Genomic DNA, 12,500 nt, shown 5'->3' on the forward strand with positions numbered 1-12,500 from the left:
TTCCACCACCCTCCACCCCCTCCACCCTAGAGGTCCGGTGAGGAGGTTATCCAGGCAGACAGGTCGCCCCTCACAATCAGAGAGGGACTGGAGCAATGTGCATGCATGTGCGTGTGCGTGTGCACGTGTGTGCACGTGTGTGTGTGTGTGTGTGTGTGTGTGTGTGTGCACGTGTGTGTGTGTGTGTGTGCACGTGTGTGTGTGTGTGTGTGTGTGTGTGTCACTGTCTCTGTGGCCTGTTAACAAATTAGAGGGATTACCAGGAGTGAGTGCCAGAGCATACCAGCTAATCCCACAAACTGGCCCTGCACCACTGCACCTGGGGAGAGTGTGTGTGTGTGTGTGTGTGTGTGTGTGTTTCAGCATATGTGCATGTGTGTTAGGGGTGTGGTGGCAGGAAGGGGCTCGGTGGGGGCGTAATCTCCCTCCACGCTGTTCCTCCTAATCCTGCCTACACCCACACCCTGCGGGATACACCTGCTACATGCTAGACTGACCGTGTGCACAGTATTCATTCCACACTGAAACTAAGTCGTGCGATTGTGTACAAAATGGTCACACACACATAGCTTTAGCTCCCTCCCGTCCGTCGTCGGTTTGTCAGAAGCCGGAGCTCGGCAGGTCCACCGGGCGGTGCCGGGGGCTCACAGCGATGAGCAGTACGCGTGTGTGCAGCGCTGTACCTTGTACTGTTCCCGCTGGACCGCTCCCGGGGCGCTCGTGTCGGAGCCGACTGTGTAAACTGTCAATAGTTCTGCGTCGCGACAAAAGCCGTGCACGGGCTTTATGGGAGACGTGCGTGGTTCTGATCTGACACCTGACCCGCTGCCCACGTGTTGCGCCGGTCGACACCGGGAGGGGGGGGGGGGGGACTGATTTATGCGAGTTCACATCCTCTTTCGCCGCCGAGGAACAAGATGTACGTTTGAGGTGGTCCGTCGCTGACGCCTCGTCAGGTGAGGAGCTGACTTGAAAAACGGCACCTCGGTCTCGGCAGGCGCAACGGGGACGGCGCTGCCACGAGACTGATGAGCAACAGACGGCCGTCCAGCGCATTTTTGGAACATCTCGCTCTCTTAAGTCTCTCTCGCTCTATCTTTCTGCCGACCTTCGCAACTGACACCCCCCCCCCCCCCTCTTATAATGCTTCTCCAAAATTGCCCATTGCCAAGTTGGAGTCTTTGGGAACACACTTAACCACAGACACACACACACACACACACACACACACACTAAAGCCCCATCCCAGACTATGATGTAATAGTGCCCCTCTTGTAGGAATAAGACGTATTACAGTGCTGTCTGACACACGGGCATCCGTCCACAAGCCTCAATAAAACATTTCTCTCTCACCCTCTCTCCCTCTCCCTCTCTCTCTCTCGCTGGCCCCTGTATCTGTCTCTCGCTCCAGTAAATCCATTTTACACGTTCAACACTCGGCCCTCTTTGGGGATCAACTTCAGTCCTTTTATGCTGCGGAATGAAATCAAGGGACAGAAGCGTTCGGGATAAGCGGCCGTTTCTAGAGATTTTATTTCAACACCTCGCAAAGTGAGCCGCTCACTCCTTTAAGGGTCTATTTGAGGGTTAAAATGGGGATTACGTTAAGGTTAGGGTCAGATAAGGTTAAGGTGAGGGTCAGGATTAAAGTCAGACATTTAGTTGTCGTTGTTCCGGTGAGGATGAGGATGAGGGACTGGGGAGTGAATGTAGTCAATGAGGGTCCTCACAAGTATAGAAAAACAAGTTGTTTTTCTATACTTGAAAAACAGTATAGAGTGTGTGTGTGTGTGTGTGTGTGTGTGTGTGTGTGTGTGTGTGTGTGCGCTTGAGGGGAGAGTGGGGGGGGTTGCAAACGGAGGAGTCAGCCCAAGGTCTGAGTGTTATGGTCAGACTCCACTTGTTTATACAGAAATGGCAGCGAGAGGGAGGGAGGAGGTGCAGGGTCGGGGGACGAGAGCAGATCCAGAGCAGATGGGGGTTAGAGGAGGGCATGGAGGAAGGAGGGAGGGGGCGGTGGGGGAGGAAGATAGAAAAGAGAGACATAGAAAGAGAGAGGGAGAGATGAGGGGACAGGTCCGTGCTGGAGGCCCTTATAAGGTTTTGGATCCCTGGCGGGGTCTAAAAAGGCAACGAGCCACTACAGAGACCAATCGCACACCTGCAACCTCCGACGCGCTTCCTGGAAGACCTTCCTTAACCTCGGCCCGGATTTATGTGCCTTTTAAACCGCTAACAAATCAAACGCCCCACACCCGATTCTGCAAGCTACCCTTCGGACCGCCCAATTTGACCCAACCATCCCCGCTCCACCTCCGCTAACCCGGCAACCATAATGAAGGTTATGTTTGCTTTTTGATTTTACTGCAATTAAACCCCTCTCTCTCTCTCTCACTCTAGCTCTCTCTCTCTCTCTCTCTCTCTCTCTCTCTCTCTCTCTCTCGCTCGCTCGCTCGCTCACTCTCTGTTTAACAGCACCTGTAAAAGGTAATCAGCCATAGCCAACAAGTTGTGATTACAGCAGCAGCCGTGGTGCCGTTCCCGGCACTCCGGTGGTCAAACCCAAACGAGGTTGGCAGATACAGACCGATTTACACAGAACGTGACGCCCATTCACATGCCCCTTCTTTCTCTTTGCCCCCCTCTTTAGTGAGCAATCCACCCCCCACCCCCACCCCCCCACTATTATTTCCCATACAGCCAGCCAGAGAGACCGGTGGGATGGTTTTTGGTCCGGTGGAAAAAAGTGGCTGAGGGTGAAAGCCGAGCGCCGAACTTAAAACTGTGAGGCAACACTGATGGCGGCCTGACAAGAGGCTGCCGGTCCGCTTCATTCTGACCTGGCAAATGTGTCGGACACCAAATAATATGTAACGTGATAGGTTTGAAAAATAATAATAAAATAAGAGCAAAGTTTAAAACATTTTTTTTTCCAAGTTCCATCGTGACTGAACGCTGAGTTAAAGGGAACATTCGCCGATTTCCATTCCTCCATCTAGCTACAACATCCATCCATCCATCCATCCATCCATCCATCCATCCATCCATCCATCCATCCATCCATCCATCCATCCATCCTCTCTGGGGCGGAGGTGAAACGGTTTGCTTCGGTTCAGTTTTCTGAGGTGTCCATACTTCTGCTGGTGGACAGACAAGCTGCAGCCCAGCGCAGGTGTGGTTTCTACTGTGCACCACCATCATCTACAGGACTCCTCCTCCTCCTCCTCTCAGCCCAGCTGTCCAGAGGCGGGAGTGGACAGACACAGAACCTGCATTACGTGTAGGAGACACTGTGAGCAGGGCCACGCCGATTCCTCAGCCCACAGATTCACCCTGACGACACTACCGTCACTACTGATGCCACGCCCACAAACCCACCAGGGGGCGGTGTTAAAAAGAATGCAATCTCTCGCTCCCTCTCTGTCTCTCTCTCGCCTTTTCTCTCTCCCTCTCTCTCTCTCTCTCTCTCTCTCTCTCTCAGTCTGTCTGTCTGTCTCTTTCTTTCTCTCCCCGTCTCTCTCTGTCTCTTTTTCTCTCTCTCTTTCTCTCTCCCCCTCTCTCTCTCCCCGTCTCTCTCGCTCGCTCTTTCTCTCCCCCTCCGTCTCTCTCTCTCTGTTGTTTTCTCTCTCTCTCCCTCTCCCTCTCTTTTACACATCCATCTCTCCGTCTTTCTCTTGCCTGCTCACTCAATATTATTCACAGGGGAGGGGGGGGGGGAGAAGAGCGAAAAAAGTTGGAGGGGTGAAAAAAAAAAGCAAGTAGCAGTGGAAAAAGTCTGTCAGGACCTGTTAAAGGGATGAGAGAGAAGAGGAATGGAAGGAAAGGAAAGGAAGGAGAGGAGAGAAGAAAAGAAGAAGAGGAGAAGAGAAGAGAGGGTGGCAGCAGTAGGGGGTATGGCACTCACACAGTACGCCTGTCTCCATGCTAACGCGAAGCAGGCCTGCTCCATAACCACTCCAATCTGTTTTCATTTGCTGGACTCTCACACACACACACACACACACACACACACACACACACACACACACACACACACACACACACACACACACACACACACACACACACACACACACACCGTACCTCACTCGCGTCAGTAGGGGACAGAAAAACATAGCAGCACTGTCTCGTTCCTTAAAGGAGCAGTACGCCGCTTTACGCTGGCGGATTCCATTAAAAGTAAAAACGTCGGCCCCCCCCCTCCCTCCCTCCCCCCACCAAACTACACATGTACGACGGACGCTGTGTGTGTGTGTGTGTGTGTGTGTGTGTGTGTGTGTGTGTGTGTGTGTGTGGGCCACGAGTTCTTAAAGTGAAAAATAAGGTGTAGAGTATCTGGTGAAAAGGTGAGAGGACAAAAGGGAGCAGGCTAAAGAGCTCCCTCTGAGGTCTTTATGCTCTCAAGTATGTGAGGGCCTGAGGAGGTGGAGGAAGAGGAGGAGGCTGGGTGGTGGTGGTGGTGGTGACGGTGGTGTGTTCGGGAGTGTTGAGAGGAGGGACGGAGAAGAAAAGAACTGGAAAAACGTCTTTGTCATGTGAAGCGATGACTCTTGGCACAGCCTCGGATGAAGGAGGGGGGAGAGAGCGAAGCAGAACGATCAAGACGGGAGAGAGAAAAGAGAGAGAGAGAGAGAGACGGAGAGAAAAGGAGAGAGAGAGAGAGAGAGAGAAAAGGAGAGAGAGAGAGACATTACAAAGGGCTCTAGGTTTCAGGGGTCGGCTGACTCGCGGTGCACTGTGATCAACCCTCGCCACACATCTCGCCACACACCCCGACCTGTCAGGGCGAGCAAACACAACGGCACGGTGAAGGGCACACAACAAGAAAGACAAAATCAGAGAGAAAGAGTAAAAAGATGAACTAAAAAAAAAAAAAAGCACAAAAGAAGAGAGGAGGAACAGAGAGAAAATGTGAAAGAATGTTTTAACTTATCGCTCAGAGATGACGGGAAGAATTTAAGCGAATCTGAAAGACTCGGGGTCACTTTGCAGAGCTCATCCCCGGGGCTCCCTGCAGGGTTCTGAGTGTGTGTCTGAGTGTGTGTCTGAGTGAGTGTGTGTGAGCGTGTGTGTGTGTGAGTTCTGGCACAGCAACGTGATGGCGGTGTCTTTCGAGAAGCTCAGATTAGGCGGGCCAAACGCCTGGCTGCGCCGGACGCTCGGTGGTGCGAGTTCACAGGCCAGCTCCGTCTCACTTTACAGCCAGGCAGATGGCCAACGCTGCGCTGGCGGCCATGACGCATGACACACTTTCACCCAGTTTCACCCGCCGAAGTCACAGAACCGCTTCTGGCCGAGACAAGTGCCGGCACGCGGACGGCCTTTGTCCACTCTGATGACCAATCGCGGTCAAGCACAGGCACAGAACCGGGGAGCAAACCGGTTCCTTGTGGGTAACGTACGCAAACAGTAGCTGTACACATGGCATGGCCACGGGTTTTGTGGCGTTCGCCATCAAATCCTCGAGGGTTACAATAAGAGCGAGACAGAAAGTAATTAGACGGGCTTGGAGAATAGAGCTACGATAAAAAAACATTCTGCAAGCCAACCTGCAACTTCCTCCGAGGTATGCCTTTTATCTTCCCATCGCCTTCAACCAGTGCCAGATACGTTAAATCTCCCTCTCCCTCTCTCCCCCATCTCCTCTTTCCTCACCCTGGCCATCTAAACGGATGAAGACCTTGTGAGAGAGAAAGAGAGCGAAAGAGAGCGAGAGAGAGAGACAGAGAGAGCGAGAGAGAAAGACAGAGAGAGCAAGAGAGAGAGAGTGAGAGAGAGACAGAGAGAGCGAGAGAGAAAGACAGAGAGAGCAAGAGAGAGAGAGAGAGTGAGACAGAGAGAGAGACAGAGAGGGCGAGAGAGAAAGACAGAGCGAGCAAGAGAGACAGAGTGAGAGAGAGAGAGAGAGAGAGAGAGAGAGCAAGAGAGAGAGAGCGAGAGAGAGAGAGAGAGAGAGAGAGAGAGAGAGAGAGAGAGAGAGAGAGAGAGAGAGAGAGAGAGAGAGAGAGAGAGAGAGAGCAAGAGAGCGAGTGAGAGAGAGAGCGCGAGAACAATTTGCCTCCTGGTTTTAATCAGGGGCGATGTGATGTGTACTTCGGCGGGAGCAGTCGGCGGCTGCCGTTGGCCCGCGGCCAGCATTGTTTACTTGGACGAGCCCCCCCATCCCCCCCACCCCCCACCAGCAGACACACTGGCCCACCGATGGGCAGTTTGGGCCAAACCAACAGGTAGAAAAATGGGAGTCCCTCAGCAGCAAGGGCTCCCGACCCATACACGCTAACTAGCTAAATCACAACGCAGATATGATTTACAAGCAAAAAAAATGTATTTATTCACTTATTCCTTTTCCTGGGAAAGAGGCCGCCAGACGCTTTCTCAGAAGGGGGAAAAAAAAACAACACACAGCTTATTGATTTATTTACAGACGAGGAAAAAGAGAGACGGCAGCTGCAGCCCGGCTCCCGTCTCCTCCGGCCCCTCTTTTTGTTATCTGTGATGTTGCCCGGAGAAATCAATACAACAACTGTAGCTCGCACGCTTTGTTTGTGTTTTCCTCTAAGTGAATAATTCAGGGGTGTCGATGGGGGCGAGGCGAAGCTTTGATAAGGGAGAAGGGGTTTTGTGTTCAGAGGAAAGCCGGCCTGTGCCTTTCGGCATCCCCCAACCCCCCCCCCCCCCCCAAAAAAAATACTACGATGAGGTGATGAGAGATGCTGAAACCAGCTAGAAACTCAAATCTGGTTCTGGGTTAGAGAGGCGAGACACACCGGGTCTGGTTTTACTGTGCTGCCACCCAGAATGTCCCTCGCATTAAAGTAAATAAAGGGGGGAAAACGAGCGCTGAAGTCAGCGGCACGGCACCGTCCCAACCAAATGTGGGGAAGAGAGGAGCGAGCCACTAAAAAGGGCTGCTGGTCGGACCGCAGCGACGGCGGGTGGTGGGCGGCGGGCGCTAATGGCGCTTTCTGCAATAGCGCTCAGCTTGTGATTCGGGGCCCCTCGCCGTCTCCATGACAGCGGGCAAACACCGGGGGCTCGCATGTGACCGGAGAGCACACGCACACACACACACAGAGAGAGAGAGAGAATGTAATATCTGCAGAGGCGACAGGGGAGTGTTTAACAGCTCTTTAGCGAGACACTTTTTTTTTTTTTTTAGTTTGGACCGCAGCCTCTCGCTTCCATACCTGTCTGGTCTGGTCTGGGATCCAAACCAGACCAATTACTGTGTGTCGAACACGACTGCAGACACCACATCCAGTGGACCTACATGTGCTGTAATTGTATGTTGTTAATCCGTGGTGTGTGTGTGTGTGTGTGTCTTTGTCCGTGTTTCCTGTGCACCAAGTGTTAGCATGTGAAATTGGGCAGACTTAAACCCCTCCAAACAAGGGGATCAACATGCATTTGTCAGAATGTGCCACCCTTGGCTGCATGCACGCACGCACTCACATGCACGTACACAACACACACACACACACACGTACACACCGACAGGCTCCTAAAAACTCACACACACAAACACACACACATGCATAACCAGGCAGCAGGCGCTCTCTAGTCATCGCCGCTAAAGCCCGGCATCCCCACCTTCTCCACGGACACAAAAAAAGCCCTCAGTCCCTTGTAATTGAGGTTTAAATCCTTTTCTAACATCCCTCCATCCCTCTCTGCTTCCACCAAACACGGCTTGCACCAACACAGGGCCCCTAATCCTCCCCCAGTTTAACCGAGTGAGAAATTAGCTTTTGTTAAGTGGTGATTTGGCCAGTGCTAGACACAGGCAGCCCATTGTGCCGGATACTCCACACTGGAGAGGGCGAGTCGTGAGTCCAGAAGGAGGCAGGCTGATTTCCACAACGTGGTCCGCGTTACGAAGGAACACGCCCACCAAACCCGGCGAGCTGGCTCAGAACCGGCGCCGCGGAGCGCGACGCGGACAGACGCGCGGGACGGCGTTTTAAGCGGGGGGGGGGGGGGGGTCCGCCAGCTGAAACGGAGAGTATTGTGGCGAGCCGGTGTGGAGGGATGAGTGGAGAGGCAGGTCTCTTTTTAACCGCAACTGGCGACATCAGTTCCAGTCATGGTCCTCCAGTCAGTAAACGGTCTCCTACTTAGTCTGAGTCGAACCCCCAAAACAACAACACAAGAATAACCACCACGCGCACACCACATCATTAAAACACAATTCTAAATCTAACATTAACACTCCCATCAGCCATTGCGCTCCCCCACCGCAGAACCGCCGACGGTTAGAGCGAGACCACCTCCTCGGTCGCGACAGTATGATGTCATTGTGTTGTTTGTAAGGTGCGTGTGTAGCAGATTTGGAACGGCGTGTTTACTCACTTTACTATTACAAATGTACATTCCACACAGCGCCGCCCACTGGGTGAAGTAAAGACGTGTTTTGTTTTATTTTTTTGCATTTGCACGTTAGGAAAAGTTAGGCATACTGTTGGGTTTAAGATGTTACACAGCCACCTGCCACTACAAGGGGGGGGGCTGTACCCACCACTAGAGGGAGCTCCAGCCCCCCTTCCCGCGCTAATTCACGCGTAATCCCATTTTATCCACGTGTCTCAACGAATAGACCGAGTCATGTATGTGTGATTGTATACAAATGATAAAGTTGTGTTTGTTTGTTGGTTTTGTAGCTGGGTTTCTTTAACTTACGCCCTCCCTCCACCACCCTATCGCTCTCTCTCTGCTGCACAGAGCTTCTGCAGCCTAAATATAAGTGCGCTTGCCTCAGTTTTGTCCGCTTAGCCCCAAGGGGGTTTACTGTATGCATTACCTATTTTTGAATGTGTGTGTGTGTGTGTGTGTTTTTGCAGTGTTGGCAATCCTCTCGTTCTTCCGCCCTCCCCTTCTCCATGACTTGACAAATTCAAAATCTTTCACAGACTTGGTGGGAGCCAGCGGTGTCAGGTTGATATCCCCGCCAACGCCGCCGCCACAGCCAGACACACACACACACAGAAAGGGGGCCTGACTCCGAGACGTCGTCTCCGACTCAGCACCTCAAAGCCTGCGAGCGGCACATGGCTGCTTGTGCAGAAAAGGGGGAGAGATAGCACGGTGTCATTCCTGAGGCTCCTTCAGGAAATGAAAATCAAATAGGAGACTCGGAAGAACTGTTGACAGGAAAAGAAACTGGCTGGATTTCGTCTTGAGCACATGCGAGTTGACTCAGACCCTGCATGTCTGCTAACAGGCAGCTCGCCGGCTACGAGCACCATCTGAACGAGTGGTTTTCCAACTATGGGTCATGACCCACAAGTGGGTTGTGGATAGGCCACAATACACCATCCCCATTTTAACGGAGGACAGAAACAAAAAGGGCAGAACAGAAAGCCACGGAAGGCTGTGAATGGGAATCCTGCAGTGGTCCCCGGACAAAAAAATAGCGTTCCCCCTCGCCCCTCGGCCAGTTACCCCACTCTTCTGAGCTGTCCCGCTCACTGCTCCACCCCCTCTGCCGGTCCAGGGAGAGCTGCAGACTACCACATGCCTCCTCTCATACATGTGGCGTTGCCAGCTGCTTCTTTTCACCTGACAGTGAGGCGTTTCGCCAGGGGGACGTAACACGTGGGAGGATCACGCTATTCCCCCCCCATCCCCTCAAACAGGCGCCCCGACCGACCAGAGGAGGCGCTAGTGCAGTGACCAGGACACACACCCACATCCGGCTTCCCACCCGCAGACACAGCCAACTGTGTCTGTAGGGACGCCCGACCAAGCCGGAGGCAACACGGGGATTTGAACCAGCGGTCCCCGTGTTGGCAGGCAAGTGATTAGACCGCTACGCCACCCGCATGCCCAAATTGCGTTTCTTTTTTAGCCATGCATTTAAAAGCAAATGGTCGAGGGAGCACGAGAACAGAATGAGTCCTTGACACTTGAACTAGAGTACAAACACTGGCCCATCGTACAGTTTGCAGAGTTGTTCTGATCCGATGCGAGGGTATAAGGACAGGATGTTGTGTTGCTGAGGCAAAATATGATGTTATTGAGGCAGATTTGTAATTTGTGATATTGGGCTATACAAATAAAACTGACCTGACTTGACTTTTGTTTGCAAGACGCCCTTTAAACGTCCAGATAAAGACTTTTGCTGCCACCTGCTCTGCACAGGAAGTCACTCTCATCCCTTTGTCGTACGGTACACATTTTGCTATCATAATGAAAGGAAGAGAGAACGCTTGACATGCAAGTAGCAAGAAAGCCTGTGTACAAAAAATAACAATAACTGAAGCTTAAAAAAGTGAACAGGTAAAACAAGCACATAAACACATTTGAGACGCAGCCATACAAGAAAAGATAGACTGATTCAAGTGATCAATAAAATCAGTGAAAGACTTGATTTAAAAAAAGGCACGTGGTCTCCAGAAACCAATACGGACAAGTGGAGGAACCGCAAAAGAAGAGGAGGAAGAAGAGCAGAGAGCAAAAAGGTGGCGTTGGGCGGAGTGTGCCGAATATTTGTCATCCTCCATGCGGGGCAAAAAAAAAGTGCGTTTATCTGCCCCACATGCCAAAATGTCTGCCACCGTGTGACACCTGCAGAGAGGCGGCGTCGCGTGGAAGAAAACTACAATTTCTTTCTGCCTGAAACCTCGTTTCCAACTGGTCCAGAACTTGTTTCCAACCGGTCCAGAACTCAGCTGGTGTGAAGACAGCTGACCTCCCACCCTCAGGAACATGACGAAGATCACGTCAAACTGCAGGATGCTCGGCTCGGCCTGTTAACAGCCAACCTTACTTGTCCTACTAATGTAAGAAAATGCTAGAAAGACCGCGGACAACAGCAGTCTTAAACGCCCTCTTAGCAGACACAGAATTACACCCAGGGCACAACATGAGAAGTGCACAGGGTTGGAGGGGAGCGTCTGCAGTGGATATGCTAACTCTCTCTCCCTCTCCCTCTCCCTCTCTAGCTCGCTCTCTCCCGCTCCCTCTCTAGCTCGCTCTCTCTCCCTCTCCCTCTCTAGCTCGCTCTCTCCCTCTCCCTCTCTAGCTCGCTCTCTCCCGCTCTCTCCCTCTCTAGCTCGCTCTCCCGCTCCCTCTCTAGCTCGCTCTCTCTCACTCTCTCTCTGTAGCTCGTTCTCTCTCTCTCTCCCTCTCTAGCTCGCTCTCTCTCTCTGTAGCTCGCTCTCTTGCTCTCTCCCTCTCTAGCTCGCTCTCTCCCGCTCTAGCTCGCTCTCTTGCTCTCTCCCGCTCCCTCTCTCTCTCTCCCTCTCTCCCTCTCCCTCTCTAGCTCGCTCTCTCCCGCTCTAGCTCGTTCTCTTGCTCTCTCCCGCTCCCTCTCTCTCTCTCTCCCTCTCCCTCTCTAGCTCGCTCTCTCCCGCTCTCTCCCGCTCTAGCTCGCTCTCTTGCTCTCTCCCGCTCCCTCTCTCTCTCTCTCCCTCTCCCTCTCTAGCTCGCTCTCTCCCGCTCTCTCCCGCTCCCTCTCTCTCTCTCCCTCTCTAGCTCGCTCTCTCTCTCTGTAGCTCGTTCTCTCTCACTCCCTCTCTCACTCACTTTCTCTCTCCCTCTCTCTCCCCCTCCCTCTATCTCTCTAGCTCGCTCTCTCCCGCTCCCTCCCTAGCTCGCTCTCTCTCTCTCCCTCTCCCTCGCTAGCTCGCTCTCTAGCTCGTTCTCTCTCTCTCTCTCTCTGTAGCTCGTTCTCTCTCACTCCCTCTCTCACTCCCCCTCCCTCTATCTCTCTAGCTTGCTCTCTCCCGCTCTCTCTTTAGCTCGCTCTCTCCAGCTCATTCTCTCTCACTCCCTCTCTCACTCACTTTCTCTCTCCCTCTCTCTCTCCCTCCCTCTATCTCTCTAGCTTGCTCTCTCCCGCTTTCACTAGCTCGCTCTCTCTCCAGCTCATTCTCTCTCAGTCCCTCTCTCACTCACTTTCTCTCTCCCTCTCTCTCCCCCTCCCTCTATCTCTCTAGCTCGCTCTCTCCCGCTCCCTCCCTAGCTCGCTCTCTCTCTCCCTCGCTAGCTCGCTCTCTCTGTAGCTCGTTCTCTCTCACTCCCTCTCTCACTCCCCCTCCCTCTATCTGTCTAGCTTGCTCTCTCCCGCTCTCTCTCTAGCTCGCTCTCTCTCCAGCTCATTCTCTCTCACTCCCTCTCTGACTCACTTTCTCTCTCCCTCTCTCTCCCCCTCCCTCTATCTCTCTAGCTCGCTCTCTCCCGCTCCCTCCCTAGCTCGCTCTCTCTCTCTCTCCCTCGCTAGCTCTCTCTCTCTCTCTCTCTCTCTGTAGCTCGTTCTCTCTCACTCCCTCCCTCACTCCCCCTCCCTCTATCTCTCTAGCTTGCTCTCTCCCCGCTCTCTCTCCAGCTCATTCTCTCTCACTCCCTCTCTCACTCACTTTCTCTCTCCCTCTCTCTCTCCCCCTCCCTCTATCTCTCTAGCTCGCTCTCTCCCGCTCTCTCTCTAGCTCATTCTCTCTCACTCCCTCTCTCACTCACTTTCTCCCCCCCCCCCCATTTAGAGAGTGTAAGCTGCGGGGCTT

At 52.9% G+C, this 12,500-nt stretch overlaps 1 protein-coding gene across 4 annotated transcripts in view; it reads right to left on the reverse strand.

Moving 5' to 3' along the window:
- The window catches only part of bcl11ba (BCL11 transcription factor B a), a 63,133-nt gene that overhangs the window by 18,488 nt on the left and 32,145 nt on the right, over positions 1 to 12,500 (reverse strand). For 2 of the 4 annotated variants that reach the window (XM_056296057.1, XM_056296056.1), the window contains exon 4: positions 9,193 to 9,199. The exons of the other annotated variants lie outside the window; for them this stretch is intronic. In XM_056296057.1, the coding sequence (XP_056152032.1) occupies positions 9,193 to 9,199 (7 nt within the window). The remainder of the gene's footprint in view (positions 1 to 9,192; positions 9,200 to 12,500) is intronic. 4 annotated transcript variants of the gene reach the window in all.

This window comes from Lampris incognitus, chromosome 16, assembly GCF_029633865.1.
Source record: "Lampris incognitus isolate fLamInc1 chromosome 16, fLamInc1.hap2, whole genome shotgun sequence".
In the NCBI taxonomy this organism is placed as follows: domain Eukaryota; kingdom Metazoa; phylum Chordata; class Actinopteri; order Lampriformes; family Lampridae; genus Lampris; species Lampris incognitus.